The 19,429-nt window shown below is 39.6% G+C and overlaps 1 protein-coding gene across 1 annotated transcript in view; it reads left to right on the top strand.

Annotated features, from left to right (window-relative positions):
* The window catches only part of FBN1 (fibrillin 1), a 238,359-nt gene that overhangs the window by 170,350 nt on the left and 48,580 nt on the right, over nt 1-19,429 (top strand). The window contains exons 33-44 of the mRNA XM_011967291.1: nt 1,222-1,344; nt 1,495-1,617; nt 3,226-3,351; nt 5,206-5,328; nt 7,078-7,200; nt 7,510-7,674; nt 9,762-9,830; nt 9,927-10,052; nt 11,648-11,770; nt 12,432-12,590; nt 15,353-15,424; nt 18,932-19,057. Of these exons, the coding sequence (XP_011822681.1) occupies nt 1,222-1,344; nt 1,495-1,617; nt 3,226-3,351; nt 5,206-5,328; nt 7,078-7,200; nt 7,510-7,674; nt 9,762-9,830; nt 9,927-10,052; nt 11,648-11,770; nt 12,432-12,590; nt 15,353-15,424; nt 18,932-19,057 (1,458 nt within the window). The remainder of the gene's footprint in view (nt 1-1,221; nt 1,345-1,494; nt 1,618-3,225; nt 3,352-5,205; nt 5,329-7,077; nt 7,201-7,509; nt 7,675-9,761; nt 9,831-9,926; nt 10,053-11,647; nt 11,771-12,431; nt 12,591-15,352; nt 15,425-18,931; nt 19,058-19,429) is intronic.

The raw sequence follows: 19,429 nt of genomic DNA, 5'->3' as shown, positions 1-19,429 counted from the left end.
ACCATTGCACTGCAGCCTGGGCGACAAGAGCAAAACTCCATGAAAGGAAATGAAAGGAAAGGAGAGGGGAGGGGAGAGGAGAGGAGGGGAAGGGAGGGGAGGGGGCATGTTTGCAAACACTTTCAAATCATTTAATTGGGCTTCATAAGTAAACAAAACGGCAAACATGAATTACTTACCCAGTTTCTTTTTCACGCCACTCTTCAAGTGTTCACTGGAAATTCTTGCAGTGTTTTGTATGGCAAAGTTGTTCTTCTTGACCTAAGATTGGTGTTAGATATTGATTTCCATATAGAGTACCATATTTATGAGTTTTTGTTCTTAGTTAATGACAAAGTTGATTATGAGGGTAACCCATTATAGAATAGGCTCATCTCAGGAAATTTTCACTTAATACTTTATATTCTTTTCTGTAACATATTTATATTAGAGAGTCTATCTTGGCTAAAGTTGACAATGAAATTTTGGAGAATAGAGCATTTTGGAAAATTTGGAGTCTTTTAGTAATGTGACCCTAATCTGGTACTCCTTATATTCGGACAAAATCCCCATTGGATTAACTTGAGTTTTACATGAAATATACAAGAAAGCTAGGCTCTCCGATGTGCTAGGACTCTAAAGCTAGGGAAAAGATGGCTTATATACTGCCTTAAGGAACATTTTCTGCAAATGCTTAAATTAGCAATACCTAAAGTAAAGCTTTTATAGAAATAAAGCATAATTAAATAACTTTTAAATTTAAGAATAAAATATATTTTATATATAGAATATAATGCAAAAATTTTCTAACATGGCAACAGGTTTGTATTTTTTGTCTATACAAGATATGAAAATAATGTGCATCATTACACCATAGTTCACTTACTAAGAATATTAGCAATAGAAAATATATGACAAGGAGTATTAAAACCATAGAAAATTAAGCAACTCATTTTTTATGGTCTTCAGCTGTAAAAGGTCACTTTGCAGTGACTGGAAACTCACATTAAAATATGGAAAATAATTAGAGTTAATAGTAGCTAGTACAATCATATTGTTATATCTTTATAATTTGAAACTTAAAGCTGTTTAATATATGTAGAGTTTATATATGGATGCAAAACCAATCTATACTATACCATGGGAAGTTTGAAGGCAAGTCAACTTTTGAATATTACTTATTTTAAAAACCAAAAGACATTTGTGCTGAGCCTTTTTCTAAATCGCTGCTCATTTTTCCAGACATCAATGAATGTGAAATTGGAGCACACAACTGTGGCAGACATGCTGTGTGTACCAACACAGCAGGAAGCTTCAAATGTAGCTGCAGTCCTGGGTGGATTGGAGATGGCATTAAGTGCACTGGTGAGTAGGAAAGTAACAGAGATTGCTTATCAAGGACTGCATAGATTACACATATGAAAATATTAATTCTGTAAAGTTATTTTAATTTGTGTATCATTGGTTTTAAATGCCACACTTTCTGTTAATAACGATATAACCTTTTTCCATAAGATCTGGATGAATGTTCCAATGGAACCCATATGTGCAGCCAGCATGCAGACTGCAAGAATACCATGGGATCTTACCGCTGTCTGTGCAAGGAAGGATACACAGGCGATGGCTTCACTTGTACAGGTGTGTTCACACTAGAAACAAACGTGTCGACACTAGTCAGAGAAGCAAGGCATTCCAAATTTCACAGGCTAGCAATTCTTTTTTGAAGACTAGGCCACTTAATAGAAAAGATTCATCATTTGACACTAGAGCTCTGTGGGGAAAAAAAAAAAAAATTGGAACCAGGTCAATTAGGGAGACCTCAAAAGCTTCTCGATAGATACATAGATGGATGGATGGATAGATAGATAGATAGATAGATAGATAGATAGATAGATAGATAGATAGATAGATGGATGTTTAGGTGCCATTATCACTTCATTTACAGTGATCTGTGCTCTAACACAAAATGATACCAAAAAAGTCATACCATTCTCCACCTCAAGTCAGCTAGGCCTTATAATATTTACAATTGGCATATATATCATTATATAGCTGTATATAATGATGTCCTTAATTTAAACAAATCATACTTCTTTTTATATGCCTGGCCTTTATGTTTTTGGCCTATTTCTCATCAACGACTTCCTTTCTGTAACAACACAGAAAGGAAGGAAGGAAGCTATATAAGGAGAAGGGATTAGATGTTCTAGATTAGAAGAACAGTATATATTTTTCTCCAACAGGCCATCATCATCATCATCATCATCAACATTCCATATTGGTATAAGTAAAAATTTCAAACCTGCTATGGAATTCATTCACTTCTGGTTTTGCAATAATATATGAATGAAATTTTCTTTTTGGCTCTAATTAATAGTCATAGAATTAACATAAACTGCTATACGCATTTAAACATACATGATTAGACTTGTCATTACATAAATTATACGTATACTTACATGTGCATGTATTTACAGACAGCACTTTTTATATCAGAGCTCTGGAGTTAAATAAAATAGTAAGATCCTTTGGCCATTAGGTCGCGTAGCTGTTCCTATAATTTAAAGCATTAATTTATCCTGAGCACTTTGTTCATAAAAAGTCATTTAAGCACAATAGAGGCTAAGGCCCATTAAGTGATTTACCTGGAATTTTTTTTTTTAATTCACTGAAAGTTTTATCTCAGAGGAAATCATTTTTGCCTAACTTATTGATGTTTTGTCATCAAAAACCTCCCATCATTTTGAGAACCTATTCAAATTCCATGTATTAGACATGTGTGGTTTATGTGTTTGATATTTAAATGCCTGTGATTATCAAGAAAACTAGGTAGAGATTAAGCAGATGAAATTTTTCTTCTCCCCTATGGTTGCCATTCTTTTGCACTTTTGGTGCCCATCTAAGCTAAGCCTGAAACTTGAGAAATAGACACAAACATGATGTGTCATTTCCCATCATGGGTGTGCCCTCCATGCGGATGACCCTTCTTGAACAGGCCTTGGTTTGCATGATTCCTTCGGCTTATTCATTTTACCTCATTCAGGGTAAATCATTATTCAGGATTCTGAATCAGCCCCATGTAAATTGCATATTCAAGATTAGCCTTCCAAAGAGAAAAATAAATGACTTTAAATGTGTCACATTGAAGTTATGCCAAAACATTGCCACACTGGAAAGTTGTTAGACCTGAGGAATTCGAAAGCCCCTAACCGAGGAAGAGTAACGTGTGTTTCTTTCCGGCTGTAGACCTTGATGAGTGCTCTGAGAATCTGAATCTCTGTGGCAACGGCCAGTGCCTCAATGCCCCGGGAGGATACCGCTGTGAATGCGACATGGGCTTCGTGCCCAGTGCTGACGGGAAAGCCTGTGAAGGTAACTGATGGGGAAGCCGCTGGGAGCCTTGTCGGGCTTGATGAGATTAGGTTATTTAAACATTCCTGATGCTTTTTTTTTTTTTTTTTTTTTAACTGAGGTGTGTTTTAGCTTCATGTCTAAGCTGGTCAGTTCAGTTTGTAGAGGGGTTAGGTTTCCAGCTGACCATTTCTCTTGGTGCATAGAAAACCTCAGCTGACTGGCCACAAGCTGTACATCCAGCCTTGGCCATATGGTCTGCAAGGGTATACCCATTGGTCAGTGAGGGTAACCAGGTGTGGTTAACTCAGTGCAACCCATTTATCCCTGCCGAGGGAGATGCAACCCATTTATCCCTACCGAGGGAGATGCAACCCATTTATCCCTACTGAGGGGGACACAACCCATTTATCCCTACTGAGGGGGAAAAGAGCTCAAAGTGCAAGTTCCCTGATAATGTCCTGTTTATGGGATTATCACTAAATATGGAAACACAGGTTTTAATCTCCACTGTATTTGGTTTCTAGAAATAAAAGCAGAGCAAATAGTCTTGTCCATACATAGAATGGTATGTCTCACATTTGCTCTAAATATCTAACATATATGAACATGGGACAGGTTTCCAAATCTGTTCAATAGGGGATGCTTGGGATACTGCCATATGGCCTGGTATCTCTCAGCTTTAGGCTCTGTCATTCTGATAAGTGTTAGTCAGACAGAAAGAGTCCTGGGAACCTGTTAGCTAAGGCTGGATCCCATTAGGAAACACAAGATTCTTCCGTTTACCCACATTTGTCAAATTTAAGCACATTCCCCTTCATTGAGAAGAAGATTTCAGTAGAAATAAACAAATGATAACGATTGTCAGTAGGAGTTTAAACAAGACCTGATGAATGTATTAGTTAATAGTTGTTCCTTGTTAACAAGCCGTGAACTCAAAATCAGTCATTAGCTATGACGTGCATACTCATTCCCTCACGTATTTTTATGTAAATACTTTTCTTTGTTATGGAACCATTGGGTGTTCTTTATACAGTTTATATTAAATATGCGGAGTTTGATATAAAACTCCTTGGAGTCAAGAAACCAGATTATGCTCTTGATCATGTGCCTAATGCCTTGTTTACTTTTGTTACTCCAAATATCCAAGGAAAACAGGTACTGTGCCACCTCTGGTAACATGAATAGTCACAGTGAAAGTTGTGCTTCTCTTATTGCTATAAGGGAAGGTTTTGTTTGTTTGTTTGTTCTTAATATAAATCATGGCTGGCGGAGTGGTCATGGCTATTTAAAGCTAGTCTCAAGCCTGAAAATGTGACTATGTGTCAACTGCACACGAAGAATGTTAACAGGAGGCAGAGACAGGGGCCTGGAAGAAGCGTGTGCGGTTTTTCAATCTTCATCAACAAAGGCAAACACAAGCCATAGGACTAGGGACACTGGAGATTATGCAGCTAATTATGACAGTTCCCCAAAAGACATTGTGGCTTGTGAAATTTTAATTCATAACAAAAACAGTGACTAGATAGATAGATTAAAAAAACACACACGCAAATCTAGTGTAAGGTGGCTTGCTTGGCTCTTACTTTACGGAACTGATGTGGACCTACGGGGAAAACTACAAATGAGATACGTATCTGTAAAATACTCAGCCTGCTGCTTGGCATGTAATAGGGACTGAGGAAAAGTAACCTCTCACCTACGAGACTTCCCTGTGTATGACAAATCATCTAAAAGTCTATAGGAGAAGTGCCCAGATTTGTGTTAGGTAGTCTGCATTTTCTTAATGTTTGCATTAGTTGCCTAATGATATTTGGCAGATGTTTTTAGAAAAATATAAATTAACTGCTTTGCTTTTTTTCTCCCTCCCCCAAGATATTGATGAGTGCTCCCTTCCAAACATCTGTGTCTTTGGAACTTGCCACAACCTCCCAGGCCTGTTCCGCTGTGAGTGTGAGATAGGCTACGAACTGGACAGAAGCGGCGGGAACTGCACAGGTAAGACCTCTGCTCGCATCAAAATCGGCTCCCTGGTGTCCCGGGGGACCCAGCTAGTGGAGCCTCCCTGGGGCTACACAAGGGCCATCACAGAGGACAAGAAAATCTAGGGGGAAGTAGTAAGAATCACAGACACATTTTCTCACACCTGATTGAGAGGTGATTGGAGGTGGAACTGGAACTGATTGGAGGTGAGGATCTGGAGGGAAGAGTCGAAGACAATTGAAGGAGCAGAGTTTGTAGCCTTGAAATTGAGTTTGTGGCTACAAAGGAATGTTCTAGGGGTACTCCAGCTGTGTAGCTTCCCAGCCATTTCCTTTTCTACTTGGGTACATTGTCGGAGAGTTTCCTTTTGGAGGCCATGCCCTAGGATCATGGGTTTTCTCCTTGTACTTTGTCGTTGCAATACCCACCCCACTCCTTCCTACCCCTGCCCTGCGCGTGGTCACCAGAGTACCTGGTACACAGAGCTCAGCCACCTATCTCTAGTGTATAAATCATTTTCTTGTTGAGCCAGGGACTCTCAGGGAACATTATAAAAAGCTTTGAAAAACTGGAGGCACCCAGCAGACTGCCACTCGGTTCTCTTTGGCATTAAGACTTTGAAAGCCATTTGCATTTCCCCTTCCTAATTCACCCCTCTGTTCGAGGATACTGAAGAAACAACTTATGTTCTGTATGAGTTCAAATTTCAGGAAAAAATCTGGTCTTTTCAACCACCTAAACAAACCATGACTCAGGGGCTCTCCAGATCATGACCACCACCACCACCACCCTGCAAATGCTCTGGATGGAGTATTCCTTTCCAGCCACACATTCTTCCCTTGGTTTTCCTTAAAACTATGATGAGACCAGGCTGGGTCTCTTGCATGCCTCAGGAAGTCCCCTCTCCGTGGCCTGTCCCCTCTCCTATGTGCCCCAGATCACTATCAACATCGTTCTGTCTAATCTCATTTATGTTACTCTGGCCCTGTCCATCCAAATTCACATGCAGTTTGAACAAAAAAATCTTCTGCAGCGCAACCCACAGGAGGGTTGCCAGATCCAAGGGGAGGACCAAGGCAAAGGTGTCGTCCTTCTCCAGTCCCTCCTCACAGAAGCCGTTCGTCTATTCTTGAGTATTTCACGAGTGTTCAAAACAGACAAAAGGAATTGTACAGAGTGGAATTTGCCAAAACCCATGTCCTAAATATCTGGAATTCTGTACATATTTTTGGAATAGAAACTGAAAGGGAAATACTCAACTCAGCGTGGATGATGGGAGAGAGACTCCTTGTCAACCTCAGGGAACACGCCAAGCCTCACGTGTGTGTCAGGGAAAGCAGCAAGAGTTGCCCTTCTGAGGGGTTCCTGGGACATCTTGCTCTAATTTGATGAAATAACAAGCCACATATACTCAATATATTTTCTTAAAAACGGCGTCTGAATTTTTGTTCGACCCAGATCACAGCAGTGTTTTGCCTTCAGTTACCTTGACTGGAATATTTTTCCTAGTTCCAAAGTTATATTTTATCCTGATGACAAATTTGAATGGTAAATGTGTTCCGGGGGAGGACAACCAAAGACTATACCATATTTCCTTCCTGAGGGGTTCTATTTCTGAAGTGGAAGACTGCATTTCTAGATGCAGTTATAACTAGTAGCTTTAAAATTCTTGTTTGGAGCTGTAGATTGGGCCCTGTTCTTTTATGGCGATATCTGCCTACACTGGCTCAGGTGCTAACTCCACTGCTCGCTGTTCGGTTTTAGATGTTAATGAATGCCTGGATCCAACCACGTGCATCAGTGGAAACTGTGTCAACACTCCAGGCAGCTATACCTGTGACTGCCCACCTGATTTTGAACTGAACCCAACTCGAGTTGGCTGTGTTGGTAAGACCTTAAAAACTTTTCAGAGAAGCAAGCATACTGTGTATTATTTTGAAAACAGCACCAAACATTCCATTCTCACAGTTTGCAAAATGAATGATACAGAAATTTAAACGTTTCCTATCTCTGCTTTGTGTTCAGATATCTTTTCCATAGGGAAGATTCTCGGTAGTGTATAATGTTCATCGGCACTTTTTAACTTCTCAGTAAAAGTAAATTACGGTGTTTGGACAGTTCCTGAAATGGGTTTGAATTTTCAACCCCAGTAGAAAGATTCTGCCTGATGCTTTTGTGTTTGTGTACGGTAAATAGACACCCGCTCTGGAAATTGCTATTTGGATATTCGACCTCGAGGAGACAATGGAGATACAGCCTGCAGCAATGAAATTGGAGTTGGTGTTTCCAAAGCTTCCTGCTGCTGTTCTCTGGGGAAAGCCTGGGGTACTCCTTGTGAGATGTGCCCTGCTGTGAACACATGTAAGTGGACGGCCTCCTATTTATTATTATTTCAACCCCAGCCAGTTCTCCTTTCTAGATCAGAAGGTAAACCTTTTCTACTCGTAGATCAGAGAAGAAAGATAAGTCCTCTCAGCCCTGTAGAGGGGACCTTGTTCCCAGTTAGAGAGTCAGAAAATATTCCTGGTTGGCTCCCACCAAAAGATCAGGTAGGGCAGGTAACATCTCACTTCTGTGTAAGTGAAAAGCAGATAGCATTACTTTAAAGATTTTCCAGATTCGGTTACTTACACCATGTTGCTTACCTTCCAGGGACACATTGATTATCTCTCCTCCTCTCATCTGTTGACTAGTTTTGAAAGCTCTAGGCCAGACTCAGTGTCCCTGGGTTTGAAGAGAAGCAATTAGAAGCAACTACAAAATGGAAAATTATTCCTTTCTTATGGTGTGGCTTGAAAGAAAGCTTTAGCATGTGACTGTAAGGACATACAAACTATGTCTCCTAAAAATATTAAAAGGGTTTTCATTTTTCCAAGTGGGTCCTGTATTATGATTCAGAATTAGATGTAGCTTCTTTGGCAAAAGTCAGTGGCTACTGCTTATAGCATATATTGGGATAGGTATGGATTCTTTTTTTGCTGAAGGGTCATGTATTCAGTTCTTCTAAAAATATTTGTTGAGTACCTAGAGTGTGTACTCTGGATGTGCAAAGATGAATTAGACTGGATTCTGCCCTTCAGGAGAATACAGCACAGTCGGCAAATTATGACCTAAACATAAGCGCTATAATTCAAAATAGGCCTCAGAAACAGAAGAAAGAGGAGACACAGTGCTGTGTTGGTACAAAGAGCACACCTGGTGTGAATTAGGACTCCACTACTTGTCACCCGTGTAACCTCGGGCAAGTTCCTTAGCATTCATAAAATACCTCATAGGATTAAATGAAATCACTCATGCAGAGCACCCAGCACAGGGGTGAGTGCTCAGCTGGCTCCTCCTTCTCCTTCTCTCTTCTCTTCAGAAACAGAGGTCAGTGCTGCTTGGGAGAGGGTGGGGCTTTGTGCGTTTCTTCATTGAGCCTTCAAGAAGATTGTGACATGAAGGAAGAAACTCAAAAAGTGTGAATGATTGCAGAAAGCGGAGAACAAGTAAAAGAGGAGAACTGTTCATTTCATTGGTGTCGAAGGGGGCGAACTAAAATACTTAATTGGGGGAGTCAGCTTTGTAGATTAATAATGAGTAGCAAAACAATAGATATCCATGCCACACCAGATCTGGACCAGAGTTAGAACTGGAATATATACATAGAGGCGTATGTACGTATAATTTCAGGAAGCCAGGACAGGGATTAGCAGATCTGGATCGACCATGATATTATGAAAGAACTGATCTTAGATCCTCACTGGGATGATGCAGCAGGTTACAGACATTCTTATTCACATGGCCTGTACATATCACCGTGCTGGTGCACGGCACTGAAATAAATGGTTCTGGGTAAAAATACTTGGATGAGAGAATGAATGGGGGAAACCCAAGGACACTGTAGAAAGTTGTTTTTGGAAACCAGGAGAATCAATAGTGCTACCCGTAGAAACGGAGGCACAAGAAAGGTCTCTAGTCATTAAGGAGAGAATTGGGATGGGAATCAACAGAGAACAGCTTTTCCTAAGGCTCTATTTGGAAAGGGTTTTGGAAACAAGCCAATTAAGGTTATTAAGGGAAGCTGTAATTCCCAGAAAGTAAGGCTGAACAGAACATAAAAATGAAGATGAAGTTTTTCAGAAAATAAAAAGGGAAAGAAAATCTGTAAAAAGAAACAAGGGATGAATGAAGGTACGGGATAAATGGTCCACACGCATGTAAGACCAGGGAGTGGTTAGAGATCAAGGACTGAGGGCAGTGGCCTTGCCTTGGGGACACATAATAAAAACCACTGGAAAATGGGAAGTGTACACAAAGGTGTTACCTTACTTCAGACATGCAGAGTAACAACTAAAGATTCCTGAAAATGAACATTTTCAATGGGATATGTCAGTATTCCTCTTGAGGATACCATTTCTAAAAACTTTAGATTCAAAACAACTCAATTTGAATTTTTGTTTCAATAGCCGAGTACAAAATTCTTTGTCCTGGAGGGGAAGGTTTCCGACCAAATCCTATCACCGTTATATTGGAAGGTAATTGTGTTTCCTTTGTCTTAAAGTGCACACAACTTGAATTTCCTTGGGCTTATTTACAATGCTAAAGGAATGCCTTTGTTCTGATTTTGATAGATATTGATGAGTGCCAGGAGCTACCAGGGCTGTGCCAAGGAGGAAAATGTATCAACACCTTTGGGAGTTTCCAGTGCCGCTGTCCAACCGGCTACTACCTGAATGAAGATACACGAGTGTGTGATGGTAAATGGTCCTTGTAGGATGATAAGGTCTTGCAGATATTGAGAACTGACCTGCAAAACCAGAATATGGTTACCAGGAAAACAGAATTTAGCAGTGTAACACAATGGTCTAAACACGAGCATAGCCAGGTAAATATGTCACACATGTGGCAATTTGGACTCATGTTACTCAGATGATGTCATTTCTGGTAAGTCCTAAATCTCCCTCTTTTCCTGAGAAAAACAGTATCTTATTCTGCTGAACCATAGTCTCATGTATGCTTACAAAAGAGTTTTCCGTGCTCTTCAGAAAAGCCATTTTTTACGAGAGTGGCACAGGTCCCATTTCAGTGCTACTTCTCTATTTGGGGGAGTTCTGGGCCCTCTTCTTTTAATCCTTCACCACTTGTCCTTGGTGCTCATGTATTCAAATAAGCTTCTCCTAGAAGGCGGCCCTTTGGCTTTATGCTATGAGTGGTGGCCCTTGTTCATTCTGTGTTACTGGAAAGGTGGAGAATATTATCCACTTCTAGGTTTCAGAGCACTTTGGCCATGAGCCATGGTTTTCATCTACATGGAGGAATCACACAACTGTTTAGGGAAAAGACCTCCTTGTGCTCTGCATAAGAAATATTCCCCTGGCTCTTTAAATGTCTTACTAGGTCACCCAGACAAATGGCAACCTCACTGAGTATTAGTTGAATGTCATAGGGTATATGGGACAGCTCTAAGACCCATGGAGTTAACAAAGATTAGAATCAACTCCTTCATTTGGAAGTGGGGAGAGGATGTGAAATATGCTCCATGCTGCCTTACCAATGCAGATTCATGAAGCCAGCTGTTAATGACTTCGGGATACTATATACCCTATCATAGATTTTGTGAACGTGAGAAGTGTGCTTGTCTTCCTAAGGGATATTTGATATTTTAATTTCTCTATATTTCTATCTCTGCCTACCTTTGAGGATGTTATAGGTTCACTTATTAGGAGATTCATTATAATATTTGATATGTCTCATGTCAGAAGGCAAGAGTTCCTTTTCTTTTTTGTTTTTGTTTTGTTTTGTTGTTGTTCGTTTTGAGACAGAGTCTTGCTCTGTTGCCCAGGCTGGAGTGCAATGGCATGATCTTGGCTCACTGCAACCTCTGTATCTAGGGTTCAAGCAGTTCTCCTGCCTCAGCCTTCCGAGTAGAGTAGCTGGGACTACAGGTGTGCACCACCACGCCTGGCTAATTTTTGTATTTTTAGTAGAAATGGGGTTTCACCATGTTGGCCAGGCTGGTCTGGAACTCCTGACCTCAAGTGATCCACCTACCTTGGCCTCCCGAAATGCTGGGATTACAGGCGTGAGCCACCATGTCCAGCCAAGAGTTCCTTTTTTTTTTTTTTTTTTTTTGAGACGGAGTCTCCTTTTCTAAAACCTTCTTTCCTCAAAAGGCACACATTTGCACAGAGAGAGGACACGGATGAATGAAATACCTATTTTTGTTATCTTATTTGAAAATACCCTATAGATTTTCTCCTTTATTGTCAACATTCATATTGACATTAAGTATCAAGCCGTTCCAAAATGTAAAGTTTTCATATTCACATACCACTTTCTCTTTGGATTATAGATGTGAATGAATGTGAGACTCCTGGAATCTGTGGTCCAGGGACATGTTACAACACCGTTGGCAACTACACCTGTATCTGTCCTCCAGACTACATGCAAGTGAATGGGGGAAATAATTGCATGGGTAAGTCCAGGCTTTTCTCAGTAATGCATGTTTAGTTCTCATCGACAAAGAGGAAGAGAGCTCACAAGTTCATCACCTTAGGGAGGTGTTACTCATCAGACTGAGTGCTGGCATCCCTTCACTGTCTTGTTAGGAGCCTCTTCCCCTGTAAATCATAACTTGGCATTTTTTCACCACCACGGGTGGGTGGTTGGGAGTTTTCTCTAAAATGTAATGTTGGAAAATCCCAAACAACAGTTAATAGTACTTCTTTTGTTTGACTTTTGGGTGTATCTTTGTACAATTATATTTACAGCACTGACCTACAGTATTAAAACATCATAAGTCGAAAATGAGAAACTTACTGCCAAATGGCAGTAGAGAATTGTTACTAGGAGACTGGGCAGAGAGTCATTTGAAGTTTATTAATGCTACAGCTACATAATGACTTAGTTCTGTGGCATGAAATATCAGGGAATATACTTCTGAAATTCTTTTTCTTGTAGCAGCGTAGGTAGCTAGAACGTTGTGTAAGAGTAAGTTTTTTGTGCCCTTATCAAAGTCAAGCTACAATACAACTCAAATGAAACTTGCTTGTTGAGTATCCACTTAGAAATTTGTTGTGATTTCCCACATGGCATCACCAACCCTCCAATCCTTTTTTTTTTAACCTCCCTTCTAGATATGAGAAGAAGTTTGTGCTACAGAAACTACTATGCTGACAACCAGACCTGTGATGGAGAACTGTTATTCAACATGACCAAGAAGATGTGCTGCTGTTCCTACAACATTGGCCGGGCCTGGAATAAGCCCTGTGAACAGTGTCCTATCCCAAGTACAGGTGAGTTTTAGTTTCTCCATTATCAAAAATATAGGTTGAAAAGTTACCCATGAATTGTTGGGGAAATCAGTCTTAGTGAAGGAAGCAAAGCATGCATTGTTTATCTTTACAGGGGAAAAAAACTGGCTCATGATTTAAATTCGCAATTGATGCTGGTCATTCCAGCCGAACATTGAGTCACAGAATATGTTTTCTAATGTATACCCTAACACATAACCAGACTTGTAAACTCAGCATATCACAAAAATATAAACTATAAACAATGTTCTCATTGTTACTGAATTCTTCATGTAACTAAAAGACTGGAAACATTAGACAAATCAATGTGACAATAAAGGAAACATAATTCCTTGTCTTTCTACTTGTTTAAAGCTAAACTCATTCCAAAAATGATTAAAGGCAGCCTACAAAAATGTAAATGTTAAACAAGAAATAAGCATAAGGCAAATGACAAACAAGAGTAAGAAAGGTAGAGCCAGGAGCAGGACTAACACACAAAATCCAAGCCGGGAATTCCTACACACTTGCCCTGAAATAAGCAATAACTTTAGCCCCAAACTTTCTAGCAGATCCTATGAAAAGGGAGACGTGATCAAGTACAAAATTCTCAATGACCATAAAGAAAACTCAAAATGAAAGGAAAGTGCAACTTTTCTTGATATTGAGATCCAAGATAAATTTCTTCTTATATTCTCATAGAGAAAGAACTAAATAATGTTATTTGTCTTCAAAAAAGGGACGGGGGCTAAATTGCATCCTTTGAGGAAATGAAGACATTAGTATACTGTTCTTATATCATATGGTATACACTATGCATTATGTATATGATGATGACATCATTTGCCAAGATTATAATTTGGGTGAATTGAAATTATCATGCCAGGAATTGATTAGGGGATTCTGTAAAGGGAATCCTACCCCATTTTCCACAGTGATATATAAAATATTAAATCTGTTATTTGGCACTACCTGACCTTGTATGCAGCAGAAAATTCTTTTTTAGTAAAATGTATTATTCCATCCATTGTTTACTCCAGAAATAATATAATAACCACCACTTAGAATTCCGATTTACCTCTACCCTGCAAAATGTTTCTAGACCAGGGCTTGGCAAAATACACCCAATGGACCAAATCCATCCCAGCATCTACTTTTGAATGGCCTGCAAGCTAAGAAGGATGTCTACACTTTAAATGGTTAGAAAAAAAACAGGAGAAGAGTATTTCATAATATGAAAGTTATATGAACTTCAGGTTTTGTTGCCCATAAATAAAACTTTATTAGAGCACACTAATTTATTTCTGTATTGTCTACTGCTGCTTTCATGGCAGCATTAAATAGTTTTGACTGACTGTACAGCCTGCAAAGCCTAAGATATTTTACTCTGTGTCCTTTTATTAAAAAGTTTGCTGACCCTTGATCTTGAGCAATGGTCTTTACAACTTTAGATGATACTTACCTGTTGGTAAAAAATCTGGAGCTTATACACACCTGGTGTGCATTTATATGTAAAAGTCTACGTGTATAGGTCTATGTATGTGTATATGTATTTGTTTTCAATTATATTGAAAAATGCATTTATTATTTTTCTGAGCTGTTCTAATATAAAGTGTGCACAAAATTAATTTTTTTAAAGATTAGATTTTTCCAAAGATAGAAGTCCTAGTATTTTCTTTTTTATCCTAATGGATTATTGCATATTCCTCTGGAGACCACTTTGGAAACCCTTAATATAGACTAACATTTACTTTTAGAAATGGTTGCCTGAGTTTTTAATATCTACGTACTCTTGTGTAAAATGCAAGATTTCTTCTTGATATTGGATATTCACCAAATCTGGTCATGGCTTTTCGTTAACTGTGAAATCTGCACATATTTTAAGAGTCCCTGTAATTTCTTTGGATGACCAATGTCAGCTGGCATTACAGTGTTGGAAGTGAACACTCACAGATTAAGGAAACAAAACACAAGGAGAATAACATGCTATATTTTGATTAAAATACTTCCAGAAATCTTATACTAATTTTCACTGAGTGTGACCAATAAGGCAGTGGTCATCTGAAGCTTATATTGATACCATACCTTACCAGTTACAGTCATGATCTGGAATTACAAAATCTCATAGTTAGAAGGGACTGCCAATAGAATTTAGTTCATCCTTTATTATCTGTTAAATTTGACTGATTCAAGTGAGAGAAAGACAGAAAAGGAGAGAGGGAGAGGGAGGGAATATGACAGAGCTGTACCAAATGAAATCCAGCTCCAAAAACTGAAAAAAAAATGGTAAAGGTTGGTTGATTGACCCAAATTAGTCATTAATCGATGTGATGTCAAGAACGTGGCTAGATTTGCTATGGTCTCCTATAATCTACTGAGAAAATGGCTTTTGTATGTGTTCCTCAAACCCTAGCTCTCTTAATGCAGAGTAGAGAGAGGCACTCTTAACCAGTCCCTGAGTTCAGAGCTGAGCAACACCCATATCAAAATCCAAACTCCTACAGGCAAACTCATGTGAACGAGTGGCATGTGATCTGGGGGTCTCTACTTCTCCTTCATTATCACGTCAACATGAGATCATTTTTTTTCTTCCATATTTATCTTACAGGCAAGATTATATCTGTGGGAATTTTCAGGTTTACTTTTTATTTTAAATTCTTCAAACTACAGACAAATACCTTTCAAGAATGCTTACAAAGTAATTTTTTTCAGTCTAGTTATTGCTCTTTGCTGACTCCTGTCCTCCCATCCCACCTTCATTGCAGATGAGTTTGCTACACTCTGTGGAAGTCAAAGGCCAGGCTTTGTCATCGACATTTACACCGGTTTGCCCGTTGGTGAGTCGTGACGGCATTGTCAGGACTTTCTGGTTTTTGCCTTTGTGTGAGCAAGAGGAGTACACCATTATTTTCTCGGTTCCCATTGTTTCCTTAGAAGAAAAAAAAACCGTTAAACAATGCCTTTCACTTTATTGAAACACTGATTCTTAGTTTGAAACAAACTGTGCAAACACCCTGTGCAGCTCCACCTAACTGGCAACAGCATTTGTTGTTCATGATTAAGGGGATTGGAAAACTTTTCCCAAAATGACAATCAAGCACAGTTAAACCAACCTTAGGCATCAGCAAGGGGAGAGCTTCTGGGAGTAGGGCCAGTTGACATTTGATTTGACTGTAATTCCCAATCCTTCCTTCTGACTAAGACCAGGTTAAGTGACTTTTCACACCAATCCTTACATGTAGATTATTTACATGAAGTCCTCTCGTGGATCAATTTTATCTTACATGGAATCTCCTCAGGTCATCTGCTTTGAGAATGTCAGATGTGAAATAAAAATCTTTTCAGCCTGAGGCCCTACCTGGTAAATGAAGCAGAGAACGCAACATTGGTAGAGATGTTTGTGCAAGATTCAGAAGTATAGCACAGCAGTCAGCCAGTGCAGGCAATGCCCTTGTGGTTTAAAACCAAATAACATAAAAATAGATGGAAAGCTATTGCATTCTCTGAGTTTTTCCCTGGTGTGATTTATATGCATCCTTAGATGCCCTCTTAAGTCTGCACAGTTGTGTCTAGTAGCAAACATCACCACTTGCTTTATTCCACCTTATTCATAATAAGTAAACTAAAGTCCACATCAGCCTTTCCAGTGACCTTGTTTAAGAAAACAAGAGTCTGGTCCAGCAATCAGCCTGGCTCCCTTAGTGCCAAATCCATATGGCTCCACAGTCTCGTCCACGTCCAAAGAAACTTCATGGTTTGGAAAGAAAAACTGCTAAATGACATTGGCATGGAACACCTGGCCCCAGCTGCTTTGTTTTTCCCCTTCCCAAAACAGATCTTTTAATCTCCCTAGAACCTGTGATCACAAGATAAGTGGTCTGTAATGGTAATGGTTCTCCACGGACCGACCAGGCGTGTACCCCAGCAAGGCTGCCCTCCAAGGTTGGCAGTAAGCAAAGACTAGAAACAACATTAGCGTTGTCCACTAGGAGAGCTGGAAAGGCTTCAAACTTCATCTAGTCCAAAAGCCTTGCTTCATATTTGAGGAGACAAGAGGCCCAAAGAGGGAAAGGGACTCACCCAAGGCCACCCAGCTAATTAATAACAGAGTGGGGACCAGAACACAGTCCTGACTCGTGGCTTAGTTTGCTTCTAGCTCTTGAAAACTGGACATCTAATGTTTAGCTATATGCTTATTGTTACCAAATTCCACCATGACAGAATATTTAGATGACTAAAAAGCTTTGTTTTATTTAAGCTTTATACTCTCCTTTTGGAAGATCTTATGATTGTTGGCATGTGGAGTCCATTCATATAGGGTTAAAACTATAGCATGTTTATTAATCTTGTCTTAAAATATAAACTTCTCTAAGTTGAAGTTCAAATAAAATCCTGACAGGAAAAGAAAATATAATTTTTAGTATATCCTTTTGCTATTTTACACCTAACAATGGCTGGAAATTAGACTCAGCCAGTTATTGTTAAACTTGATAATAATATGTCACTTATATTTAAAACAAATGAATGTGAATATGATGTTTCATGTTCTAACCCACACTGAATGAATGGCATCTGAATTTGTTTTTTGTTTACTTATGATACACAGTTGTGATGTAACTTTACATGGCTTTTTCATGACATGAATGACAAAGGTGTGAAAGATCTAAAGACATAATTGCCTGTATTCAAAATAGCAATGAACCCTTTGAGATTCTAAGCTGTTTCTTTTCATTAAATAGGTCAATTCTGCCTTCACACAGAATCAAGCCCTTTTTTTAAAAAAGGGTCTAAAATAAATCTATGACATTAAATTTCTCCTTTAAAACAGATGGGTTATAGAGTGTGGTTCTTCTAAAATTGCAGCAGCTCTTGTAGGCTCCACTTCAGTCCATGATCATCTTCTCACAAAGTATGCTAGCAAAGCATGTACCTTGCAAAGGCTCCTGACTATAATAAGTAAACAAAGTATCTCAACAACAGTCATAGAAACTAGTGAATTGGAAGACTTTGGATTGTAGACCAAGGCTTTGCATACCTCCCAGCTGAGGTGTTTCATCAAACCCAGCCAAGGGGCTGGTGGAAGGGCCCTCCAGGATAACAAAAGTGATGACAGTTCTGTGAAGATTGTATTAGGGTGATGTAGGAAATCACCCTAATACGATCTTCTTATATGAAAAGGGAGGCGGGGTGGCCTGTTAACTGAGTCCCAGTGTCAAATCCTGATTCTGCCTCTCATTGGCTGCTTGGTCTTGGGCAAATTATATAGTCTGGCTTGGCCTCACTGGCATCATCTCTTAGTTAGAATAGTCATAGTACCGAGACCATCTCATAGGGTAGCTGTGATAATTCAGCCAATAAATACAGGTTGAATGCTTGAGAAATGTACCAAGCATGCAGCAAATGAGATGCTGTTACTATTAATACTATTACCATTATTATTACTATTACTACTCTTATCCTAGAGGGCACTTCAGTGGTCAGGAGTTCAGAGTGGGTAAGACAGAGATGGGACCACTCCAGGCTGGGGACGCAGCCAGGCTGGTGAGGTGCCCAAAGTCTCTCTCCATAGCTGGCCAGCCCTGCCTTAGAAGCCTGGGTCCTGGCCATGTTCTCACTCTTGGTCTTGTTTTAGTGCTCACCAACACACTGCCAGACACTTGCTCTTAATTGAACAAATTTGAATTGAGCACTTACTACCTGTCATGTAGAGTGCTAAGGAACCGTAACACAGTGATGGAAAACCAAGCCCAACTCCCAGCCTGAGGAGGCACACAGTCTACTGTGACAGTTCTTCCTCAGTGCTGACCTCGTCTTCATTGTCAGCCCTGGCCTAGCTGACATCCCCACACCTGACTTACCTCCTTTCTAAAGCCACATGAAATAGGAAGGGGGAGTTAAACTGGAATTTGAAAGATCAGAGTTCCATATGACCATGTGCTCCTCTGCGGTTCTTTACCAGCTCACCTCTCCCTTTTCCCTAAATACAGACACACTTGTGTGGAGACTGTTTACCCTTGACCATCCCTTCTATTTTACTCATCTGGTGTATCCACAGTGCCCAGAGGATACAAGGATGCCCTCTACCTGTACAAAATTGACATTCTGAAGCAAAACCCAAAAGATATATTTTAAATCCAGTTAGACTCATATGTCTGGAAAGTGGTTTAGTTACCTCAATTTGCTGTTCATTAATGTCCCCTATTGCCATCATCATCACCCCAACACATGCACACACACACACACACACACACACACACACACACACAAGAACTTTGCATCTTGTCTTACCCTGCACAGGGGTCATGTGCTGTCCTGTCACTCACGAATAACTACTCTGTCTCTAGATATTGATGAGTGCCGGGAGATCCCAGGGGTCTGTGAAAATGGAGTGTGCATCAACATGGTTGGCAGCTTCCGATGTGAATGTCCAGTGGGATTCTTCTATAATGACAAGTTGTTGGTTTGTGAAGGTAAGTGGCATCGTGACTTTATCATATCCAGAAAAGAGCTAACTGATAAGGTACTTAATGATACACACTGGCGAATTTCACAACATTGAAATTTCAGAAATGCATTAAGCTCTAGAAATAGTCAAGGGCATGGTGTGGAACAACATGAAATTTCATGCAAAAAAAAAAAAATTCACTAACTTCAGTGGAAAAACCAGGAGGCGCATTCCCAGCCCCCTTCCCCCAACACACAGTGTATTAATATTAGACTTCCCAGCTGATATGAAAAAGCTTTGAGTTCCTGGGTGTGTCACCTAGATTGCTTTTGTTTCACATTGCTTGAAAATCAATGAGTGGACAGTCATCCTAGTTGACTCTCAAAATCACTTCTCT

The sequence above is a fragment of the Mandrillus leucophaeus genome, unplaced genomic scaffold (genome assembly GCF_000951045.1).
Source record: "Mandrillus leucophaeus isolate KB7577 unplaced genomic scaffold, Mleu.le_1.0 Scaffold798, whole genome shotgun sequence".
NCBI lineage: Eukaryota > Metazoa > Chordata > Mammalia > Primates > Cercopithecidae > Mandrillus > Mandrillus leucophaeus.
Note: the sequence above shows the minus strand (reverse complement) of the source record. Positions and strands in the feature narration are given on the sequence as shown.